Genomic DNA, 25,519 nt, shown 5'->3' with positions numbered 1-25,519 from the left:
AGAGCTGTTTGTTTTCCAGCAATGCAGAAAGTGATGTGATTGAATAAGATTTAGAGTTAATTCTCATCCGAGGCTCAGTGCCGCTGACCTTAGAGAGCCTTATTATGGAGCAATCCAGCATGACAGTTCCACTCTCGCCCTCACACGCACTGCCCCAGTGGCTGCTGAGAGCTGCTGTTTCCCACAGGCGAGAGGGCAGCCCGTGTGGCCAGGGCACCAGTGACTGCCTTCTCAGAAGCCCTTCATTACCCAACCTTGCTAAACGGAAAGCACCTATGAGCTTGAGATGAACCGGACTGAAAAATGTAGTTCTTGTCATCTAAGAGGAGTGGTTTTCAAGCTCACGTGTGCAGAAGGACCCCTAAGAAAGTTTAAGGACTTGGTCTCTCCTGCACCGGTTTTGACACGGTCTCTTCTGCTATATTTGTCCCCCAGGAGAGACAAATATAGCAGAACGGGGGCTGAGGGGAGCCCGAGTTGGTGCAGTTCTTACTATGTCTCCAAGAATTCTGATGCAGACAATCCGTAAAACAGTGGTTTGCTAGGTGTGTCTCCAAACCCTCAGCACCAGCGTCACTTGGAAACTGATGGGAACTGCAGACGCTCTGGCCTTGCAGGAGACTCACTGAACCAGCAACCACGGGGTGGGGCCGGGGGGGCTGTCTCTGAAACCAGTCATCCAGGGCATTTGGATGCGCTGAATTCTGAGCACCCCTGCCCCAGAGCAGCAGCAATGCTCCCAGAGGTCAGCTGTGTGTGTGGCAGAGAATCCGTGTTCTCGCGTCCCAAGGACCCAGGACAGTGTGTTTAAATAGCTCATCTTCGTGTTTACATCCTGACCCATCACGGGCTGACCTCAAAGGAAACCTCACCTTCGGTCGCACGGAACAGCTGCCTCTGACACGGTGCCAATGTTTTGCTTAAAGAATGCAAGACCGCAGAGGAAAGCTTGGACAGGAAGGCCAGCTTTCTCCACGCCCTGCCGAAATGCTGACTCGATCCGGCCGCGCACTGACCTTTCATCCGCTTGATGGCGGCGTCCATCCGCAAGCCGTCCTTCTTGATGCGCGCCTTGAGGACCTGGCCAAAGTTCCCCTCCCCAATCACGTCTTGAAACTTGATGTCGTTCCAGTCGAGCACTGGGTAGATGGTGGGGTCTGGGCTGTTCTTGGCCTTCCTGTTCAGGGCCAGGGTTCCTGAGTTGAACTGCACAGCTGGCTCTTCCCTCTGGAAAGACATTGTTTCCACGGTGTCATGTCAGGGTTTTTAAAAATAATCCTAAGGTTGTATCCACACCAGGCGGACAAAGAAACCTGATTCTACAATAGAATGGAGGTGGAAATGGGTGTTATCTGACAAACCCATTCTGGTGAGCTGCCTATCCACAGAGCTGCCTGGGCGCAACTCCAGGCCTCGGTGGGGAAGCGTGCCACAGCTGGTTAGCAGTGTCTGCATGGGAGCATGCCACAGCTGGTTAGCAGTGTCTGCACAGAGCGAGGGAAGCGGACTAAGAGTATGTCTGCCATGGCATGGCACGTCCCCGAGTTATTTACACTTGAGTCTGCACACTCATTGCACTCTGCTGTGGAATGAGCAAGTGTTCAGTCCTGACTTGAAAAACAACTCAAAGACTCTCTGTGGCATCACAGGACATGCCTCAGAGAGAGCCTTCCTAGCATTACCTCGGACTATTCTGGGTCCTCCCTCCCTCTTCTTTCCCTTTATCCCTTCCTTCGTCCCTCCTTCCCTCCCTCCCATTTGTCTTAAAGCTTAGAATCCCCCAGGCCCACTTGTGGAGCAGACTGCCCGCAGGGTGGCTGGGGCTTAGAGCAAAGCCCAGCTCAGGGATCCTTTTCTTGAGTGTAAATCGCTGCTCACCACGTCCTGATGAGTTCCAGCTCCGCTGACCCCTTGTGGTCCTGCCTCCCCAGTGAATGCCTGAGTCGAGCGACTCCAAGGCAGGTACCGCCGCTTCCCTGTCCCCCTCCGAGCGGAACCTTGGGGACGTGTGCACATCAAGACACCCCTCACTGGGAACGTGCCATTGCACCCCATGGTTCATGTGCAGAACCTACAAAGTTGGGCGCAAGTTCATTTTACAGGGCCTCACACCACAATCTAGAGTGCTGTTCAGGCCGTGGCATCCCAAGGGACTCCAGTGCATGTCTGCTGGTGAAGCGCGACTTTGTAGGCCTTCGCTACGGCTGGTCAGGATTCCCAGATGGAAGAGAGGCCGTGCCAGGGTCATGCACCGTGACTGCAGACCGAAGGGCACGCAGGAGCAGGAGAGGCCCCCGTGTATACCATCCGTACACATACAGGCGCGGAGGGATTGAGGAAGATACTGACACAGGAAATGGGAACCGGAAATGGAAAAATGTGGGGGAAACCTGTCCCATGCAGCACACACCATGACCTGGCACATAGGTCCGCCCACCCTCATGTCCTTCCTTACCAAAGCGTCCAGTTCTTTAGATGGCAAGCTCCTCTCTCCCATGACTTATCACACAAACGATCACACACCTCATTTGGCAGGGCGCCAGTCCTGCATGAGGTCTGGTATCCCGCTTAAGTATTAAGAGCAATCTCTTCTGCTCTCAGAATGGTTCCGGTTTGTGCAGGAAACGCCACGGCTATGCTATTGTCTCCCATTTGGCCATGGAAGCCAAAGAGAAGGCGAGACTCGCCTCAGGGACACGTGTACAAGGAAACGGCCCGGGGCCCACGTGTGAAGGGAAGGGTAGAGTCCGCCTGTGTGTGGCCGGCCTCTGGGAGCGGGCAGGCGGGAAGGGGACGCACCACGTTCTGGAAGGCCTGGGCCATCCTCCTCTGCACGTGGGCCCGCTTCAGCTGCAGCACGATGAGGAAGGCCAGCAGCACCGTCAGGCAGGTCATGCCCGCCGAGCCCAGGATGGCGATGAGCAGCATCTTCCCGCCGCCGAGCTCCGCGGGCGCTGCGTGGGGAACACAGGACGGGCAGCGGGGTTAGTTCCCACAGAGCGCGGCCCCAGCCCCGGCCCCCCGGGGGGAGAATCGTGGTGAATGAGGCTCTGAGCCACGGCATTGCTATGTGACCTGGGGCTACTCATTTATTTTCTGGAACTCAGTGGAGATGAGTTTGATTCATGGGGTTAAGATCCTAAAAAAAAAAAAAGTGTGCCCTGACCAGTTTGGCTCAGTGGATAGAGCATGGGCCAGCGGACTGAAGGGTCCCAGGTTCGATTTCGGTCGAGGGCATGTACCTTGGTTGCGGGCACATCCCCAGTGGGGGGTGGGCAGGAGGCAGCTGATGGGTGTTTCTAACTCTCTATCCTCCTCCCTTCCTCTCTAGAAAAATCAATGAAATATATTTAACAAGTACAAAAGTGTTTTTGAAATGGCAGTGTGCTCATCATTAGTCATTGTCATTTGTTTAAGTTTTACTTGCGAGTAGAGGCCCCAGCTGATGCGCATGATCCAACAGCAGTGAGAAGGGCTGACGAGATGCGTGACTTTGGAAAGGGACGAATTCCCCCCTCCACCTCCCACCCACATTCTCCCCCCTTGGAAAAGCTCATGACGCTAGGAGCTTAGAGTCTTCAATAAGATACCTTGTTGTGTGTTTTTTGTTTGTTTGTTTGTTTGTTTTAAAAAGCTGATGGAGAAAACCTGAGGATACCAATGGGAGAGGAAAGGAGGAAAAAACAAGAGAGGGAGGGAGGGAGGAGAAAAATGATTAAACTTATGGCTCGAGTCAGAATAAACTATTAAAGGCTAAGGTCTAACCCTGCCACTTCTGTTCTTTATTTAAATTCAAATAAATTAAATTCCATGTATTTTTATGAAAAACAGCATGTAGGGCCTGCCCCATATTCCTACAAGATTCTTTTGAGATCATATCTTTCCTTCTATCTCTGTGCATGTGTGTAAAGAACTATCCGGAATGGAGTGGTGAGGGGTGTTTCGTTACGCCTTGTTTAATTTTTCTGTTTGCATTTTATGTGTAACTTGTATACATTTTACTAAAACACAAGCAACTATAAAAATTATGCATTTGTTAAGGATGTGACTGGAAAACCGTAGTTTTCTAGTTGACAGATTCATCATTCCTCTGACATTTCAAAAATGTTCCAAAGAATCAGCATTGAAAACATAGCCTATTTGATCTTATATTTTTAAGCTCTAAGTATCCCTGAAGAGAAGCAAGAAGGGGTTTAGTGTTAAAAGATTTTCTGTAAAAATAAACTCTATTCCAAATGCTAAATTTTCAGAAATCACCATTCTTCCTATCTCAGCCCCTTTGCGTGTGTCACAAACACAGGAGACCGGGAAGTGCGACTTCCGATAAACGGCAAAGGGAAGGCGTCCACACGCTGGGCCGCCGCTCTCCCTCCAGCCCCCACCTTTGTTTGCTTAATTACATTCACAGGTTTTATCCGTCACAACCCCTGGGCCCAGCGTGCCTGGCACTCAAGGGATCTCTCCATCTCCAGCTCACTCTCCCTGGGTGAGGGGTTAGTGGCAGCCGTGTAGACATATTAACCTGGATCCAAAAAGTAGAAGAAAACTCAGAAAAGCATAGTGTCATCCAGGCTAAAAGAGGAGTTCATTTTGAGAAAGAATGGAGTGTGGTTCCTGGAGCCTCCCGCAGAATCACCACACAGTTCTGCCCTCACTACGCAGGGTCCCCGGTCTTCTTTCCCCACAGGATCAAGGTCACATTCCTCAGAGCTCCAGTCGCTGGGTGGGGAATGCTGATAGGCTAGTTCAATCTAAAGTTTCTTAAGAGGCAATAGAGCATCAGGGGACATTTTCACTTTAAGGACCTCTCTAGAGATGGGGAAGCTTATTAGGACAAATGAATTATGTCCCATGATACACATATGGGCTAACTATCTTAAGACAATGGAGCTTTCTGATCCTCTCCAGAAATAATTTTTTTTTTTCATTTCATTTTTTAAGTACATTTTAATTGATTTTTTTACAGAGAGGAAGGGAGAGGGATAGAGAGTTAGAAACATCGATGAGAGAGAAACATCAATCAGCTGCCTTCTGCACACTCCCTACTGGTTATGTGCCTGCAACCAAGGTACATGCCCTTGATTGGAATCGAACCTGGGACCCTTGAGTCTGCAGGCCGACACTCTAGCTACTGAGCCAAGACAGTTAGGGCCAGAAGTAATTCCAGATCCCACCCGCTCTACCAACCTTGAGACTTGGAGAGAGTTGTCAGCTCGTGTGAAGCAGTTGGGTTGCTGGAGCCTATGTTGTTCTCTGCAAAAATGTCCACCTGGTAAGGTGTTTGGGGCTCCAGGCCCTTGAGCTGATAGCGGGTGATAGTGACATTCTTGATCTTCACATCAATGTGCTGGTCTTCATTCTTGCCCTGAACCTTGTAACGGATGACAATAGAAGAAATAGAATAGCCGTCCACGATCGTCCAAGAAATCATGGCTGAGGAGTCCGTGATGTTGGAAATCTTGATGTTTTCGGGTTGGGGAGGGAGAACTGTAAATTTAAGAAAATAATAATATTTCACTTTAAGATATACTACCGTCTTTTAGATTACTATGTTTCGAGAGTTAATGTCAGCTCATAAACTGAGAATGGTTAAGAGGTGTTTTCTCAAAAGGTCAGTCCAAAGAGTTGGTAGTGGACGCCATGCGGATTTGATGGAGTAACACAACATGGGAAGATAACACATATATCACATGTTCATCATCCTTACACTAAATTAAGGCCGCAGAGATTCCATCACTCCAAAAACCTATATTATGCTGCTCTTTATTCTGGGGAGTGCAGAAAGATTATGAGAGCTGGCAGGCATTTATATGGGCTCTTCAACATAGTAACTCATTTTATCTTCATAACATTCTTACCATAAGTATTGAGGCCCAGAGAGGTTAAGTGACTTGGTGAAGGTCACACAGTTATTAAAGAGAAGAAACAGGATTGAACGCCTGGCAATCTGATGCGATAGTCTGTAATCAGCCACTGTCCCTTAGGACCCATCCCTGCCACAAAGGCATTTAGGGAGCAGTAGCAAGTCAGTGCACACATAAGACAATGTGTTCGGCACTTTGTAAACAAACTGCTATCAACATGTGAGCAAAAGAGAGATAGAGTTCCATTAGGGTCATAGGAAGGATGAGAGAGATACTCTGAGGCTTCCCAGATGTGGAGATGCAGAGTCCTTCCTGCAGGCCCACTCCAGCTCTTTTCAAACAAAGACAAGCACAGGCCAGGAGGGAACTCTGTGACGCTTCAAAGCCTGAAACGCTTTCACTCAAGGAAAGAAGGACTCCAAGGTCCTTGGTGTTAACTGTGCCTCCCCTTCGTGAGGCTGTTTACAAGGTGCTTCCGGGCACAGGCGCTCCCTCGACCCTAAAACCACTCAGGCAGGCAGGTAGCCAGTGCTGAAATTTTAATTATCCCAATTTCAGCAGCAAGAGAACTGAGACTTCAAAACATAAGGGACCTGCACTGGTCCTAGTACGCAAGGAATAGACCCAGGCCATTTACTCCATATAAAAGTTATGGTTTAAAAGCAAACTAGAACCTTCAAGAAATGTCTTGCCGAAACAGGTTTGGCTCAGTAGGTCAAGGGCACGTACCTTGTTTGCGGGCACATCCCCATTGGGAGGGGTGTAGGAGGCAGCTGATCAATATTTCCAACTCTCTATCTCTCTCCCTTCCTCTCTGTAAAAAAAAAAAAAAATCAATAAAATATAAAAAAAGAAATGTCTTGATGTACATTTGTTCTATTTTGTATTCTTTGAGATTTTTATCCTTTCTAAATTTTCTCTCTCCCTGACATGTTGATTCCCCACGTCATACTCTTATGTAACTGTGGCAACCTGTGAGAATCTGGTAGTAGATTTTGAGCCTTCAAAATCTGATTGTCATTTTCTATGTCTAACAGGTGGTGAATTATTCAAAATCACTATTAATTAATTAACAATATGTCTTAACTTTCTTTGCATCCGGTACCAAGCTTTTTTAAATCTTTGCAAAAATATAAAATAACCTTCCTCCCACAAGGGATGACAGAGTAGTAGGAATATTAACACTTTGACTACCATGAACACATATTTAGTATTTGTATTAGTTGTGCCTCAAAAAAACAAACAAACAAACAAACAAACAAACAAAAACCCTCAATTCTTAAGCTAGTGGTATGCTAAGCCTGTAACCAAAAGAAGCAATACTTTGAAAACACCTGCTGGAAGAACAATGACTATAATTTTGGTGCCAATTAAAAGTCATAAATAAATTTGTATGTGCCAGTTTATCTACTTGATGCCTGAGAGAAGTCTTAGGATCACTTAGTGGACCTCTGATTCAGATTCAGTAAGTCTAAGCCAAATAATCTACATTTTAGCAGATCTTCTGGTAACTCTAAAGTATATTCTGAAACACTTTAGGAAAAATACTATATAATTTCACTTAAAAGTGGAATCTAAAGAAAAAATAAATGAAAAAAAAATAGAAACAGAATCATACAGAGAATAAACTGGTAGTTGCCAGATGGAAGGGGGTTGGGAAGATTGGGCGAAATAGATCAAGGGATTAAGATGTACAAATCAATAGTTATAAAATAGTTATGGGGATGTAAAATACAGCATAGGTATAGTCAACATTTGGAAATAATTATGTATGGTGTCAGATGGGTACTAGACTGATTGGGAGGAGTCACTGTAAATTATGTAAATGTCTAGCCACTATGCAATACACCTGAAACTAATATAATATTTAATGCCAACTCAAATTGAAAATTGAAAATAAAATATTACTTTAGGAAATGCTAACCAGATTATAAACAATTTAGAAGTTGCTGAAGAAGTTTCTCCAATAACTCATCTTGCTTTGAAGCATTTGGTTGCCCATCCAAAGAGACAAATCAGTAGCATGGCTTAGCAAAGTAAACAAAACATAGAAATGTAAATTAGAATCCTGAGGCCCTAGGATTCTAATTTACATTTACAGCTGTAGAAGTCTGGTCCAGTTACCTTCCCTCCTCTGAGTGTCAGGTACCTATCTGTTAAATGTGATGATAATTCCTATTCTAGTTTCCTCATAAAGTCACTGAAAATGTTAATGATGTACTCTACATATACAGGAACACATTACACACATTTATTATGCTTCCCATATGTATGGGGCCATATACCACATCTAATTCATTTCACTCCTTTCATTTTGGTCCAAATGGAATTGCCAACATAAACTTTAAATTAGAAGCATTCATTTGACTTCTGAACAGCCTACATGCAACATAAGCCAATGACAACATAGCATATTAACAAATATATCAGGTAAGACTGAAATGTTCTCATCCATATCCTCCTTGTCCTAATTTCCTGACCCTGTAGGGACTGGCTCCTACCCTGCCAATGTCAGCATCTCCAGCATCAGCATAATCCCCACCCTCACCCCTACCAAATGCCACACAAGGCAAGTCCTTTTTTTTTTCCACTGATTACTAGCTAGCTTTTATTTCATTCTATAAATATGATCATTACAATGTGATTTGATAGTATATAATTGTAATGAGGGTAAAATTTATACAGAATAGTGAACCAACATCTAAGACAGTGGTAGGCAAACTGCGGCTGATGAGCCACATGCGGCTCGCGAGCCGTGGTTTGCTGCTCTGTTGACTGAGTTTGGCAAACTCATTAGTCAACAGAGCCGCAGTGTGCCAACCACTGATCTAAGACAATGTTGAAAAAGGAAATAATGATTCACCCTACAGTTATCGAAACATTTAATAAATCCATAGTAATTTAAACCGATGGAAATGGTACAGGAACAAACATGCAGGTCAGCAGAAGAGAGAACAGAGTGCCCAGAAACAGAAGCAAAACCAATGTGAGAACTGGGCGTCAGATACCGAAAGCATCACAAGTCACTCACGGGACTACTCAATATATGGCCTTGGGACCACCAGCTTGCCATATGTGAATAAATACAATGGAAACTTAAAAGATTAAAATACTTACACTCTTCCCCCAAATACATCCCTATATCATAAAAACCTAAATATGAAAAAATAAAACACTACAACTACTGAGGTAGGGAATAATTTCAAAAAGTACAAACCACAAAGGCAAATATCGACAGGTCTGATGACATATAAACTGGGTGTAGCGTAAAAAACACCACGAACAAGGTGAAAATAAAGAGATCAGGAGAAAATAATTGCAATGTATGTAACAAGATTAGTATCCAAATTATACAAACAACTTTAACAAATCAGAAAAAGAAGACAACCGAGCCCAGGGGCAAAGTTGTTGATATATCAACAAATATATCAAACAAGAGGAAATCTAAATGCCCCCAAAATGCCCAAGTTTAATATAAACTATTATGCAGAAGTTTAAAAAGCATAAGTCAGATCTAAGCAAATTAACAGAGACAGATAAAATGTTTATTCAAAATAGCAAGATAAAGAATAATATGTATGCATATGTACATTATGGATACATCGAATGTATTAAAATTCTACAACATTGAGTGGAAGGTACATAACAAACTCAAAATCTTGTTGTATCTGGGGAGAGGAGAATAGAATTAGAGTAGGAATGATGGCCAAAGAGGATTTGGTATATCTGTCTTACGTTATTAGTTCCACAAATCAACCAAAAAAGCTGACAGTAAACATGACTAAATATTAGCAGTTGTTACTTGTGGCCAGTAGGAATATATTTGTTATTATTCTCTGCACTGCGCTGTAATTTTTAAATTTCAGAGAATTTGTGGAAAATGATGGAGACTCCCTAAATACTGACTACAGTTGAGATGCCGACACCACTGATAAAAGAGGAGAAACACTACCTGGATGGAACTGGAGAACATTATGCTGAGTGAAATAAGCCAGTCAATGAAAGAAAAATACCACATGATCTCACTTGTTTATGAATAATAAAGAACATTATAAACTGATGAACAAAAAGATACAAAGACAGTAAAGCATCAAACAGAATGTCAAATTATAACAGGAAGGCTAGGGAGAGGTGGGAGAGATAAGAAATCAACCAAAGGACTTTGTATGCATGCATATAAGTATAACCAACAGATGCAAAACACTGGGGGGTAGGGAGTGAGAGCACATGGGAGTGGGGGGGGGCAATGGTAAGATATGTACACATATAATACCTTATTTTTAAAAATGGGGGGGGGGGAGGAGAAACACTGAAGCGGGTGCCACAGCTGATACTGAGGAAGCAGAGGCCCTCATAGGTGTGAGCCTCGGACTCCGGGAATGGGCAAGGGACCACCCATCCTGACTGAAGTGGTTGCCAGCGTGGCCAAGAAATATCTGACCCTTCCATGGCCTCCAGATGCACAGACATCGTTCTAAAGCCCTGAACTAAAACAGAACTCTCTGCTTAATGATGAAACAGCTTTGGGTGCCACAAAGAAAGCCGAGAAGTTGCAACTAATTTTAAATGACCAATCTGAAATTAAGAAAAGCCTAATTTGCAGAATATTTTGAAAGAAAAGTCATATTCTTACTTTCAAATATATATATTGTAGCTCCAAATTGTCTGTTAAGAATATTTGTTAAGCAAAGTTATTTGGCTTTTATGGGTAAGTAAGACTCATCTACAATTAATCACCATCTATGTACATATAGATACATGATTATCCTGAAGCTGTCCTATGGCAGATTAAAGGAGCCTTGGAAAACGTTATTCCTGGTATTGATTTATTTAATAAATCATTCTCTTCCAAAGAAAGGTAAATTTCAGCACAGTTCTGCCTGAATTATTGCAAATCCATTTACATGGAGCTTTCTTATATGTTTCAGGATACTGATTAGCCCCCATTCCCAACAAACTGCCTTTTATGATTTCTAAGAAATATCAGGAAGTGAGGATTGCTAGACAGTGGTCAAAAGTCACTCAGGCATGGCCAGTGTGGCACAGTGGTTGAGCATTGACCTATGAACTGGGAGGTCATGGTTCGATTCCCAGTCGGGACACATGCCCAGCTTGTGTGCTCGATACCTAGTGTGTGGTGTGCAGGAGATGGCCAATCAATGATTCCCTCATCTCTCTCTGCCTCTCCCTTTCTTTCTGAAATCAATAAAAAAATATATATATATATTTTTAATATATATATATATATATATATATTTTTAAAAGTCATTAAGGACGACCAGGGCAGCAGGAGTCACTTACTGTCGCTGAGAGTCCAAGCGGTGAGGTCTTCACTCCATTCCCCCTGGGCCTTGGTGTTGACTCTGGCTCGAACTATGTACTGCTCCCTGGGGTGCAGGTTGTTAAGTAACACAGATGTCAGGTTGCCTGGCACTTTAATATTCTGCTGATCATTACTCATCTGCACAGACCTCCTCTCAACTTCCACATAAAAGTCATCTTCGGAGCTTGAAAATATTGGTTGCCAGGTCAAATTTAGAGTGGTCTGACTTTTCGGTAGGAGACTGAGACCTCTTGGAGGAGGGAGACCTGGGGGAAGCCACAAAGATCATTATTTTTATCCAAGGTAAAGGTAACAAACAGCCCCAAAGGGCAGCTTTCCAGAATAACCTTGGCTCCTAGAATAATATGCTACAATTCACAAGCTATCACATAAGCACAGGCTTGCAGCCATGCAACACTATTTTCCTACCAAAGTAGAAAACCTTAAAAATTTTCTAATAGCAGATTGGATAATTGTAATACAAGACTACAACCCATTTGGAGAACAATTTGGGAATATTTTCAAGTGCCCTAGAAATTATACATACTTTGGCCCTATAATATGACTTCCAGGGATTTACCCAAGAGAAATAATCCAGCCCAGGCCAGGTATCTCAATGGTTAGAGCATCATCCCTATATACCCAATTGATGTCCCTCTCTCTCTCCTCTCTCTCTCTCTCTCTCTCTCTCTGTGTGTGTGTGTGTGTGTGTGTGCGCGCATGTGTGTGTGTGTGTGTATGTGTCTTTCTCTCTCAAATCAATAAATTTTAAAAAATAAATAATCCAAAAAAGATGAAACCTATATTCATGAAGATGTTCATTATAGCATTATTTATAATAGCAAAATATTAGAAGAAACCGAAATACTCAAAACAGGAAAATGCTTTAATAAATCATGACACAGCCATCCAATGGATTAAAATAGATAATAGAGGAAAGTATGAAAACCCAATAAAGTATTTATAATACATGAGGAAAAGTCTCATTGCAACTTTGAAAAGGTCATGTCTACAATTGGTGAACCATAGGAAGGAAACTGATAAACATGAAAACAGTGGATTTGCCAAGTTTATGGGTTTGTAGGTGAGTATTTCTCTTAACATTTTGCGCAGATTTTAAAGCAATTTTGGGATTACTTCCTCTTAACAAGGAGAATTTTAGACATAGCAGCTGTGGTGGGAGGGCCAGGCTAGCCCTGCCCTGATCACATAAAGGCATGGGTTCTCAGCACATGCTGCCCAGCCATAACTACCCACAGGAACCTGGGCCACTGGAGAAGCTAGAAAATGGAAACAATATGGGTTATGAAATCAGAGAGACAAGAGCATGCCACCTTAGTCTTGTGACCTTGGGAAAAATGACAACCTCTCTAAGTTCACATGTAACCCAAAATGAAAATACCCATCTTCTAGACTCGAGGAGTAAATGAGAAAATGGATGTGAAAATGCTTAGAATATACTTGATGCTCCATCTTCATGACTTCCTTCTCTCCCTTCACTGCCCCCAGCACAGTTCCTTCTTAAAATGTCTTATCATGTGTCAGTGGACAGAAGAGGAATCTGTGTGCTTTCAGTTAATAATACTAAACTGGTTTTTAAGTTCCAGATATAAATTATTTTCAAAACATATTGGGTCGGCAGCTAAGTAATTGCGGGTTTCACACATATATGGCTTCAGTTGAATTTTTAGGTTTGCAGACGTAGTACAAATGTAAAACACATTTTGTTATTTGATAGTTGGCTATTCAGCTGTTAATCAGTAAAAAAAAGTTTTTTGATCTGTTTTGTAGTTTTCGTTTGGCATTCGTTGAAAAATGGAAAATCAAAAGGAACATTTTCATCATATTTTGCTTTTTTATTTCCGCAAAGGGAAAAACGCATCGCAAGCTCATAAAAAGTTATGTGCTGTTTATGGTGACGAAGCCTTAAAAGAACGGCAGTGTCAAAATTGGTTTGCCAAATTTCGTTCTGGTGATTTTTCACTCAAAGATGAAAAACGCTCTGGTCGTCCAGTTGAAGTTGATGACGCCCTAATCAAAGCAATAATCAATTCGGACTGTCACAGTACAACACGTGAGATTGCAGAGAAGCTTCATGTATCACATACATGCATTGAAAATCACTTAAAACAACTTGGCTATGTTCAAAAACTCGATACATGGGTTCCTCACGAACTGAAAGAATCACAGTTAACGCAACGCATTAGCAGCTGCGATTTGCTAAAGAAACGTAATGAAAATGATCCATTTTTAAAACGACTGATAACTGGTGATGAAAAATGGGTTGTTTACAACAATATCAAGCAGAAAAGATCGTGGAGCAGGCCAGGTGAACCAACTCAAACAACATCAAGAGCTGATATTCATCAAAAGAAGGTTTTGTTATCAGTTTGGTGGGATTACAAAGGAATTGTCTACTTTGAACTCTTACCACCCAACCGAACGATCAATTCTGATGTCTACATTGAACAACTAATGAAATTAAACAATGCAGTTGAAGAAAAGCGGCCCGAATTGACAAATCGAAAAGGTGTTGTATTCTATCATGACAATGCAAGGCCACACACATCTTTGGTCACTCGGCAAAAATTAATGGAGCTTGGTTGGGATGTTTTGCCACATCCACCATATAGTCCTGACCTTGCACCATCTGATTACTTTTTGTTTCGATCTTTACAAAACTCCTTGAATGGTAAAAATTTCAATAATGATGATGATGTCAAATCGTACCTGATTCAGTTTTTTGCTAATAAAAACCAGAAGTTTTTTGAACGTGGGATTATGATGCTGCCTGAAAGATGGCAAAAGGTCATTGATCAAAATGGGCAATACATTACAGAATAAAGTTATTTAGTTCCATGAAAAAATTGTCTTTTTCTTTAAAAAATCCGCAATTACTTAATTGCCGACCCAATAGAATAGAGATCCTCTAATTCATGTATTTATTATTGTTCCAAAGGGGGCAAAAACTGGTGCTTAGGGTGTGATAAAATTTTAGATATTGCAATGGTTTATGAAGGGCCACGATATACTATAAACAAATTCACGGTATTAAAATTCATGGCAGGGCCTGGCCAAGGTGGCTCGGTGGTTGAGTGTCAACCTATGAACCAGGAGGTCACAGTTTAATTACAAGTCAGGGCACATGCCCGCATTGCAGGCTCCATCCCAGTAGAGAATGTACAGGAGGCAGCGGATCAATGATTCTCTTTCATCATTGATGTTTCTTTCTCTCCCTCCCTCCCTCCCTCCCTCCCTCCCTCTCTCTCTCTCTCTCTCTCTCTCTCTCTCTCTCTCTCTCTTCCTCTCTGAAATCGATAAAGATATATATTTTTTTAAAGTTTAAAAAAATTCATGGCAGAGGAGACACTGGGACAAAATAGTCATTTTTTCTTAAGAGCAAAAATATCTAAAAATCTCCTTAGGGGTCAATAATCATAAAAGTAAAAGGTTGAGAGACACTGCTCAGTTGGTTAGAAGTGGGAGGGAGGATCTATTTCTCTTCCCTGGGAGAGTGGCTCTCACCATCAGCTCTGGCTGCTCTCAGACTGGAGAGAACCCACAGGCAGGGCCTGCAGCTTGCCTGACATCATGCTGTCATCCTGACTGGTCCTTTCTCTACAAACTGCAGATTGAGAGAGGTGATGTCAACTCCTTTTGCTTATCTTGAAAGCTTAAGTTCCAAAATAAGCCACCCAGAGTGGTCAGGCAGACTCACAATCCCCACGCATACAGAAGCTTGATGCTTGGAGAACATTGTAAACCTTCTAAGCCCATGTCTGGTACAGAGGAGTAACTCATTAAATGGCCATTTCCCCTTTTTCTTTCCTTCAGGAACATGACTTACCCTTCACCCCTCCCTACCTGTCCTCTGCTCCTTGTGTTCCATCAATCCACCCACACAGTTATAAATTGTGCAGCTGCCAGGTGAATTAAAAAACAAGCATCAGCAAAATTCAAATGATTGGAACAGAGCCTTCAAAGATTCCCTTCCTTTCTACCCTTGAAAACTACTTTCAAATATTGCAAGAGACCTCTGAATCCATCTTGGCTGGAACATATTCTGAGTGCTGAGTTCTGCGGCATCAACCTGAGCATGTGCCAGGGTGCTCTTTGCTCATGGAGAACACTTTGTCATCTAACTCTGTGGTTGGCAAACTGTGGCTCTCAAGCCACATGTGGCTCTTTGGCCCCTTCAGTGTGGCTCTTACGCAAAATTCCACAGTATGGGCGAGTCTATTTTGAAGAAGTGGCATTGGGAGAAGTTTAAGTTTAAAAAAATTGGCTCTCAAAAGAAATTTCAATCGTTGTCCTGTTGATATTTGGCTCTGTTGACTAATGAGTTTGCCGACCACTGGGTTAGCGGGTCGTCCTGATACACCAAAGTGATGGGTTTGATCCCCATTCGGGGGCACATACCAGAATCAACCAGTGAATGCCCAAATAAGGGAAACAATAAATCTCTCTCTCTCCCCCCCTTCTCTCTCTCAGCAACAAAGAGGAATATTGCTGCATGAATTACTTATCAGGGGTTGGGAACTTTTTTTTCTGTCAAGGGCCAACTGGGTATTTATAACATTATTCGTGAGACATGCAAAATTATCAACTTAAAAATCAGCCTGCTATATTTGTCCAAACATTTAATTCACTCACCCCTAATGCCTTGGCAGGGCCAGACCTAATGATTCCTCTGGCCTTACACGGACCCTGGGCCAGCGGTTCCCTACCCCTGATTTAGATCCTGTGGCCCAGGACCAGCACCACCTGCAAACTTTCCAGACGAGCAAACTCTTGAGCTGCAATCCCCATTCCCAAACCCTTGAATCGGAGACTCTCGGGGAGGGGGGACCCAGAGATCAGTGGTAGCAAGCTCCCCAGGGGACCGTGATGAAGTCAGAACCCTGACTGGGAAACATGGAGGTGTAGGCCCTGAGAAACAGCTTAAGGAGATAAAAGCAGCTGCCGATAGGAAACAGGAGGAGGAGGTGGAGGGGTGAGGTGGTGGCTGCTGTTCTTTAGATAAAAGCCTTTCATCTTATTTGATGTTTTAACTGTGTGCATGCATTACTTTGAAAAAAATTAAAAATGTCTCTCAAAAGTAAACAAACTTGATTTCTGAAGCCTGTCTGTGGCAAGAGCCCGAACCGGGGCCCTGACGATGGAAACAGGAAACCATTGGTAGGACTCGGCAGCCAAGGCTCCAGCTCAGCTGCTGCTAAGTACATCGCTGCTCCTGAGGGACGTCTCGCCTTCCTGAAGGCTCATCTGCTTCCTTCTGGGCCCCCGCGGCTTGCCACCGGTCCCCTCCCCCAGGGAGACCGAGCAGCTAGCAGCCCAAATAAAGGGCCGGCTTGGCTCCAAGTGGCTACCCTTCCTGTCACTTTCCCACCCATTCAAAAGCGAACCCCTTCCACCTCCATCCCCACCCACCCACTGGCCCACCACCACCCTTCCTGCTCTTCCTTCCTCCTTCCCCTTCCTCCCCCTCCCAGCCGGCCGGTGCATGAAGGCCGTGCGCTCCCACTGACCGATGGAGGCGGTGGTGAACCGTCGCACGGGTCCGGGATGCCCTTCGCCGCCCTCTCCACGCCGCACCAGCTGCACACAGAGCTCGTATTCTGTCCGGGGCTCCAACGAGTTGAGGGTAACGATCTCGCTGGTCACTGAGGAGAGGGAAAGGGCAGGACACTTAGGTTGGCATCCGGTTACATTCTCTAACCTGGCAGGTTGCGACTGTGATGGGAACTGCTGTTGTTTGGCCCTTTACAAGAACAAGGTCTTCGTCTCGGTTCCAATAATGACAGGCTGTTGTTGTTCCTTGTGGTGAAGCCCCTAGTGCAGTGCTTGGCAAACGCATTAGTCAACAGAGCCGCAGTTTGCCAACCACTGCTCTAGTGAAACTGACGGAAGAGGCAGTTCCATTGTCGCCCCCCGCCCCGTCCCTAATACAAGGGAAATGAGGCTTCTCAGGGAAATCTCCAGGCTGTGGGGGGGTCAGGAATAGAGGCTCATCTCTGCCGCTTCATCGTGTCTGCTCTAGCCTTTGCCTGCGTAGAGTAAAATTCCAAAATCACACAGATCTTCAACTCTATGGAATGCCAATCTGATTTAAGGGAGAAAGATCTCAATTTAGAATAACATAAGGAATTTAATTTCGACTGTTTTCCAGTCCAGGCAGTGACTGCAAGCGAGCTTCCAGAGGAGAAAGCTCAGGGTTTGTTCGCAAGGTCGGACGGTGGCCTTGCCCACATCGTTACAAAGGAAGGGGTTGTAGGGGGTGCTTTCTCCTCAGCAGGGGGGGGGGGGGCTCTGGCCAGGCCCCTTCTCCACAGACCCTGCCAAGGGAGATTTCACCTTGCCAACCGGTAAATTCTCAGCCTGGGAGGAAAAAGTGGGTTGTGCTAAAGAGTCCTCAAAAGACCATGTTTTGGATGTCTGCTTATAAAGAGAGACTCTGAATTTTTACCACCATGTTTTTTTAAAAGCTTTTGATAAGACCTAGGCATTGGTGCTGGAAACAGCAACCCCACAATTCAGCCTTACCTTGCTTACATGTTGAATTTGAGCTGAGTCTACAATAGAACGTGAAGAGCTCAATAGCAATCCTACGGCGTTATTCGGCATACCCAGATCAGCTAGCGTCACCAAGCCCAAGTCCCCCCTTTCCTTCTCCTTTTTTTGTAACTTCCTTGCCCTTTCCTGAAGGCCACGGGCACCGTGCAGTGGGTGCCAGTGGAGGGTGTGTGCTGCCTGCAGCACGACCTGCCAGGTCTCTCTGCAGGATGGCACAATGAAAGCAGCAGCATCAATAGATAGTGCTCAGCTTCCTTTTTAACAATGGTGATCATAGCCCTGACTATGATCTAGGCTAGAGCACTGGCTTGTGGACTGAAGGGTCCCAGGTTCTTTTCCAATCAAAGGCAGGAACCTTGGTTGCGGGCACATCTCCAATAGGTGATATGCAGGAGGCAGCTGATCAATGTTCCTAACTCTCTATCCCTCTCCCTTCCTCTCTGTAAGAAAAAAAAAATTTTTTTTAATATATTTTAATGTGATTATATATCATGCTACAAACTGAACTCTAATTTGCGCTTTAAAGTAAATTTACAAATTAATTCATGAAAAGTGTTTTTATGAACTTTTCATGTTTATCACACTTTATGGAATTATTTTTTCTTTTGGGAAGTTGGGGGAGGAGCAGGTACTTTTTGCCCCCCACCCCCTATCCTCTCTGCTGCATTTCAGTTTGCCACAACGTAAACTTTTCAGGCCCAAATTCCTCTCAAAATCTCTGTGCGTCAGGAGCCCGCAGGACAGGGCAGGTCTCAAATGAGAACGAGAACAAACAACTTAATATAGCTGCAACAATTACCCTCAGATTTAAGCAGATTCGGTCTCTTTGTCTTTCCAGTAGACCCTGGAATTTCCTGTTATCATATTTATGGCATAAACATGGGTCTTTCACCATGACCAACCAAGAGGAGTAACTAAAAACAGGGTTGGAAGCCAGAGAAGCCTGAAAAAGAAACACTGATACGGTCCGTCACTCCCTATGCTGTCTGTCCCGTGTTCCATAGCACACCCCGACTTTCAGAAAGTTGGCCCAGAATTCAGAATCCCCCACTCTATCCTAAAATCTCTGACACTAAACCCTCTCTACAGCCACCACCAAGGGGCAGAGCGCTGAGACAAGAGAGGGACTGCTGTGTTCCGGGGTAGTTTTCCTTCTTGATACATCTCCAGCAGGAGCCTTTCCTGTGCAAACCTTACCTTGAATGTGGCGCCAGGCCTCATAATGATTGACAGGTTTGTAGAGAAGCTTCTTGGATTTGATTGGTCCATCCCCAAAGTAAGGCTCAGAGCTGATGTTGATGACAGCAAAGTTATGTCCGGTGTCAATAACGTTGGGAGCATTCAGGGGCTTTGGAAGAACTAAACACAAATTCAGCAATCAGATTAGTTCTTAGATTTAGGGGTTTATCATTATTCTTAGGTGGGGGAGAGGGTGAGTGCCTTTACATCCTATATAATAAAGAAGTGATATGCAAATTGACCATCACACCCTCACAAGATAGCTGCCTTTGACCAGTCCAACAGGGGGGTTAGTGAGGCATGACCAAACGACTAAACAGCAGGCTGTGAGGGGCAACCTGGCCAGCAGGGAGGGACAGTTGGGAGTGGCCAGGTCAGCAGTGGGGGGTAGTTGGGAATGACCAGTTTAGCAGTGGGGGGCAGTTGGAAGTGACCAGGTCGGCAGTGGGGGGCAGTTGGGAGTGACCAGTTCAGCAATGGGGGCAGTTAGAGATGAGTGATTAGGAGCCAGCAGTCCAGGATTGTGAAAGGGATGTCTGACTGCTGGGTTAGGCCTGACCCCCTCTATCCCCATGCATGAATTTTGTGCACCGAGCTCTAGTTTCCAATAGCACCTTCTTAGAGCTCTCTGGTCAAATGCAATGAAATCAACTGTTCTGTGATCTCTCCACTTAGGTATTGCCTCTCCAACCCCTTATCCACAGTCAAAGCACTTTCTTAAAATATGACTACTCCCCTTTCAAGACCCTTCAATGGATCCCCATTACATTTAGAATAAAGCCTAAAATGTATACCATGGCCTGCCAGCCCCTGCATGAGTGAGTCCAGCCTCCTCTTCCCCTCACACAATACCCTCGAGCCCCACTGACCAATATTCAGTTCAAATAACAAAGCAGCAAGCTCCTTTAGGTCTCAGTCTTCATAGATGTCGTTTTCTGGGAAGAAATGCTCCACCTCCCACTGTTCTCCTGTTAACTCTTACCCATCTTTCAACTTTGACCTCCAATGTCACTTCTTCACAAGGGCTATCCTAGATCTCAGCTAGGCTTTCACAGAATTTCTACTTTTGCTTCCTGGTAATTTTCAGGACATATTATTCTTTGTGATTTTGTGTGATTATTTGATATAGATCTTCCCACTAGACTATGTATTCCCCCCCCCCTCTCTCTCTTTGGCGGGTGGGGGGGTGTCTAAAAACAACATGATCATTATCTTACAGTGCTGAAGGTCAGAAGTCAGACATGGGTCTCACGGGGCTAATGTCAAGGTGTTAGCAGGGCTGTGCTCTTTCTAGAGGCTCTACAGGAGAATGTTTCCTGGTTCTTTCCAGCTTTTATAAACCACCTACATTCCTCCACTCCTGGCCCCTTCCTCCAGCTTCAAAGTCAGCAGGTTGCATCTTGGTGACCTTCTTACTCTGTATTGTAGTATATCTTTCTGTCTAGAACTAGGAAAGGTTCTGGCTTTTAAGGACTCATATGATTAGAGTGGATCCTTCTGGATAACAAGAATAATCTCCCCATCTCCCAAAGACATGTATTCTCAGTCAGGACAATAGCACCCCACAAAGGAGGTGAAAATTGGTTCTTGGGATACAGTATTACAACGGCGTGTGGCCTTGTGAAGAGCCACAGTACATGAACAGAAATGCAGGACATCTGTGATGTTAATTAACATTTTATGGAGTTTTGGGGGAAAAAATTCTAAGAGGACTCAGAATGAATAATGATTTCTTTAAAAAAAGTTATAAAACACTATAGTAGACTCTAAACAGACCACTTAGGTTTGTTCACCAGGTGCTGAATAACTGTCAACCAAATTCCCAGTGAGTTCTATAGCTCTGTTAGCCAGACCTTCTGAGAAATGCACAATTGTTGTTTTTCTCCACAAGAGTGTATACTATATAATGTAGACTCAGATTTCAGAGGACATTACAATGTTTAATTACAATGTTCAATGACTTTACCTCTTGGTCTTAATGTTTTGACTCACCATCTATAAAAATGGCCCTCAAGTCTTTGCTCAATATCATTTTTTTAAAATATATTTTATTGATTTTGTACAGAAAGTAAGGGAGAGAGATAGAGAGTTAGAAACATCAATGAGAGAGAGTCATCGATCAGTTGCCTCTTGCACACCCCCTACTGGGGATATGCCCACAACCAAGGTACATGCCCTTGACCGGAATTGAACCCGGGACCTTTCAGTCCCCAAGCTGAAGCTCTATCCATTGAGCCAAACCAGTTTTGGCTGCTCAATATCATTTTATCAGGGAATCCTGTCCCATTTAAGATGAGTCACCTCTCCAGCCCTGCCCCAGCAGTCTTTGCCCCCATTTTGGCCTTAATCTTCTCCACAGCACTTAGCATCTCAGCAAACTAGACATTTTACTTATTTATTTGTTCATTGTTTATGGAAATGAAAGCTCCATGATGAGAGTGCTTTTTGCCCTCCTTGTATTATTCATTGCTATATTCCCAAGCCTAGAACATACAGTCCTTTAGCAAATTCTATTGGCTGACTAAATAAATACTGACAAGTAAGTTGCCCAAGGTCGGGATAATAAAGCAGTGAGAAGCCTAATTGAACAGCATGCCCTGACAAGGTGGCTGTGCCATTGTTAAGTTAGGTAAGTCTGAATACACATTTTCTTAGATCAGTTTCTAAATAGAGCCTCTAAAAAAAAAAGTGAGTAAATTCATTCATGGAGTCATACTTCCGTCGTATGATCATAGGACCACCTGTTTGTTTAAATCATCGAAATGCATGTTAATATAGCCATTAGCGTCAGTCTCTTGTAAAAGGGATAACTTTACAAGGGTAAGAAAATTATTCCAAAAGCTTCCTTTTAGTAATTTATTGTTTTGTCTTTTCATTTTCTAATCATTCTTATTGATATATAGATATTGTAAAATGCAAAAATCTCAAGTGTACTTAGCTCAAGGATTTTATTTATGTACACACCCTGGTAACCACTACCCAGACTAAGATAGAGAATATTTCCAGGCACGCTCCCCCATCTCTCCACCCCCGCAAAGCACCAAGCACAGAATGTCCCTTCCATTTGATAGAGAGCTACTATCCTAACTTCTGTGAATATAGATTAGTTTTGCCTGTTCTTTAACTTTAGGTCAGGCATGTCAAATTCACAGCCCACAACAAATATTTTTGCGACCCAGCCAATATAACGGTATGTAATAAACATTTTAATAAAAATTTTATAACTTAATTTTTATAATAACCTGCTATACGTAATTATTAGTAATGACTACAAAGTTCGTTAATGACTGATGACTATTCTGTGCTGCATTCATTTCCCCTATGAGCAGGCGCACCATTTCTCTCCACTAATACCAGCAGCAAATATTTTAGCAGCCGATGGCCACATCATTAGTTTTGGACTGACTTGTTTGAAGTGCGCAACAGGAAATATTTCGCTTTCAGAGAACAAGAAAAATAGGTTTATTTGTGTTACACTTATTAATGTGTGCAGTTATTCAGTGTCTGGTAGGTTAATGTTCAAGAAAAAAACATTAATTTTTATTAAAATGTTCTATTATTTTATGTTAACGATTAGTCATTTATTTCAGCCCTTTGTATTCAGCATATCTCTATCAAAATAAACCTACGTTTCTATGAAAATTGAAGCTCTTCTTTTTTGCGGCCCAAATATATTATACTTAGACCTTATTTATTTGGCCCATTGTTAACCTTTAAGTTTGACATGATGGCTTTAGGTGAATAGAATCATAAAGCATGTACTTTCTTTTGCTCATTATTATGTCTATGATATTAGTCGATAGTGTGGTAGGAATTTATTGTTTAATTTTCCACTGTATGTTGTTATGGATGAATTACATTCCCCCCAAATTCATATGTTGAAGTCTTCACCCCCAGCACCTCAGAATGTAACTGTATATTGAGATAAGTCTTTAAGAAGGTAATTAAGATAAAATGAGGTTATTAGGGTAGTTCCTAATCCAATATGACTGTTGTCCTCATAAAATCATTAAATTGGGATATACACATGTACATAGAAAAGACCATATGAAGATAGGAGAAGATCATCATAGACAAGCCTGAGAGAGAGGAAACCAACTATGCTGGCATCTTGATCTTGAACTTCCAGGCTCCAGAACCGTGAGGAAATCAATTTTTGTCTTTTTAAGATTTCAGTCTGTAGTCCTTTGTTACAGTGGCCCTAGCAAAGCAATACATTTGAATGCACCACAACCTGCTTATCCCTTCTGATGTGGATGGGCATTTGGGTTAATTTCAGTTTGGGGCTGTTCTGACTAAAACTGCTTGGAACATTCTTGCAGATGTCTGTTTCGGACATATGCACACATCTTTTGAGACTACCTTGGAGTAAAACTGCTAGGTCACAGGGTAAGTGTATGATGAGCTTTACTATATAGTGCCTGTTTGCCAGAGTTGTACTAATTTGTCCTCTGATAACAAAGCCTAGTATCTATTTCTACAAATACTCTGGGTAAAGACACTGGCAACCTTACCCAACGGTTGTTCCCATTTTATGAATGTCCATCCACATGGCAGTGATGAAGCATCAGTCACTTGGAACTAGAGATGTGTCCTTGCATGGATATCATGTGCTATGTCTCTCATTAAAAAAAATAAAAAATAAGGTTCGCCCGAATCTTAGCAGTGTGGTTTGTATTTTTAATCATTCTTATTTATTTTCCCTGGATAACAAACATGATAAGAATCTTAAACAATGATATAATTTGCCTTGTTTGTATATTGTTTCTTTTCTTCCAAGAACATGTATGACGTAATAAATTGTTTTGATAATGTGATTACTCCAAGTAAAACAGATTTGGGATTTTTCCAATAATCCAAAAAATACTGAGAATTCTGAGGTGCTTTCCATGGATTCTCAGGGCAGAGAATCCAAATCTATGAGGCTCTGTTTATATTACTGTTGTAACTGAACTTTTAAAAATAAAAGATTATGTTTACATTCATTCCATTTATAGAAATTACCTCCTGGTTCTCCTGAAGATTCCTAATCAAGTAATGAAGTGAGTCAAATAGAACTCAACCTTGGCCATCTTGCTTCCTCATCTGTAATGCAAGAGACTCAGAGAGCAAAATGGTGAAGGGTTTGGAGTCAGGAGACCCAGATTCAAAGTTAAGTTTCGTTGCTTAGGAGACATACTACCTTAGCCAAGTTAGCTAAATCTCTGAGCCCGGTCCTGACTGATAAAGTGGGGATAACAATATCTATTGTGTAAGTTTTTATAAAGGTTAAATAAGATGAAGTATGTGGTGAGACAGTTAGCTCACTGCCTTTCCAAGAATATATACTAAGAGTGTTGGGTGCTTCTGTCTAAATGGACTATAAGTAACTTCCATATTTAAGACTCCTTGTTGTATCTATGTACACCAGCCAGCCTACCTGGGATTTACCTTCACTTCATTTCTTTTCCTCAAGCTACAAATGGACATACACCCCCATAGATTAATTTGAATTTTGAAATACAAATTTGTAGAAGAAATACAACACTGATTATGTGGGGAAAATCATTCTTGTTCATTAAACAGCATAATTCTCAAAAGTTTCCAAATCGTTATTTACAATAATGAGTCACAACAATGATGAGGCTTTTGATGAAATATAAACATGACCAGACACTTTGTCCCAGACACAATTCCAAGTATTTTATACATCTAGTAAATCTTCACAACAACCCGGAAAAGTAGGTAAACTAAGAGTCATTCACACAGAAAAGAAGGCTGGGAGAGGCTAATTCACTTGCCCAGGTGCACACACACACACAGTCACTAGATAATAGGGACAAAAATCAACCCCTGGGCCATGTGATCCCGAAGGTCATATACTTAATCCTTCCTTTCCATTTTCATGCACATTAAAAAACAAAACTGTAAAGACTTAGTATCCTGGGAAAGATCCAAAAGACATTTTAGCTGTCAGATAACATTCCTATCTGGAAGCAACTGCCCAGCGAAACATAAACAAAGCGCTTCAAGGATACCAGCTCTTCCTCTGGACACGGAGCTTACCTTTCACAGAGATGTTGAAAGGCTTTTCCTCCATCCCGGCCACGGTATTCACACTGCAGACCCAGACTCCCGAGTCAGGGGGCAGCAGCCGCTCGAGGGTGAAGGTGGCCACTGACAGATGACCCGTGTGGTTAAAGCCTTTTGGCTGGAAAGGTCAAATACAAAAAAAAAAAAAAAAAAAAAAAAAAAAAAAAAAAAAAAAAAAAAAAAAAAAAATTAAAAAAATCAAAGCTTCCAGGGAGGCGTAAACACCAAGGTTCATAACACTGACCCCGTCTCATTGTTTAATAAGAAGTTTTCTAGGAGAGATTAAGAAGTTCAATGCAAGGCTTGTATAATCACTGGCCCACTTCCAACACTATTGTAGTAGCCCCGAGAGTTTATATTGGATTGACGCCCTCAGAGATCCTGCTGTTGTATTTGTGTGTTTGGCTCGTGTGGGGTAAATAGTTACAAGCAAGCGGTCTGATTCCTT

General features: G+C 42.9%; 2 protein-coding genes across 2 annotated transcripts in view; both read right to left on the bottom strand.

Annotated features, from left to right (window-relative positions):
- IFT74 (intraflagellar transport 74) overlaps window positions 1–25,519 on the bottom strand; it is a 315,492-nt gene that overhangs the window by 110,673 nt on the left and 179,300 nt on the right. The window lies entirely within an intron of this gene.
- TEK (TEK receptor tyrosine kinase) overlaps window positions 1–25,519 on the bottom strand; it is a 112,738-nt gene that overhangs the window by 16,391 nt on the left and 70,828 nt on the right. The window contains exons 9-15 of the mRNA XM_084898265.1: window positions 25,045–25,189; window positions 18,958–19,119; window positions 16,716–16,850; window positions 11,166–11,453; window positions 5,188–5,487; window positions 2,800–2,954; window positions 1,017–1,227 (exon numbers count right to left, since the gene is read on the bottom strand). Of these exons, the coding sequence (XP_084754391.1) occupies window positions 1,017–1,227; window positions 2,800–2,954; window positions 5,188–5,487; window positions 11,166–11,453; window positions 16,716–16,850; window positions 18,958–19,119; window positions 25,045–25,189 (1,396 nt within the window). The remainder of the gene's footprint in view (window positions 1–1,016; window positions 1,228–2,799; window positions 2,955–5,187; window positions 5,488–11,165; window positions 11,454–16,715; window positions 16,851–18,957; window positions 19,120–25,044; window positions 25,190–25,519) is intronic.

This window comes from Pipistrellus hanaki, assembly GCF_964339955.1.
Source record: "Pipistrellus hanaki genome assembly, chromosome: 11".
NCBI classification, from domain to species: Eukaryota; Metazoa; Chordata; class Mammalia; order Chiroptera; family Vespertilionidae; genus Pipistrellus; species Pipistrellus hanaki.
This window is presented reverse-complemented; position numbering and strand designations above follow the sequence as displayed.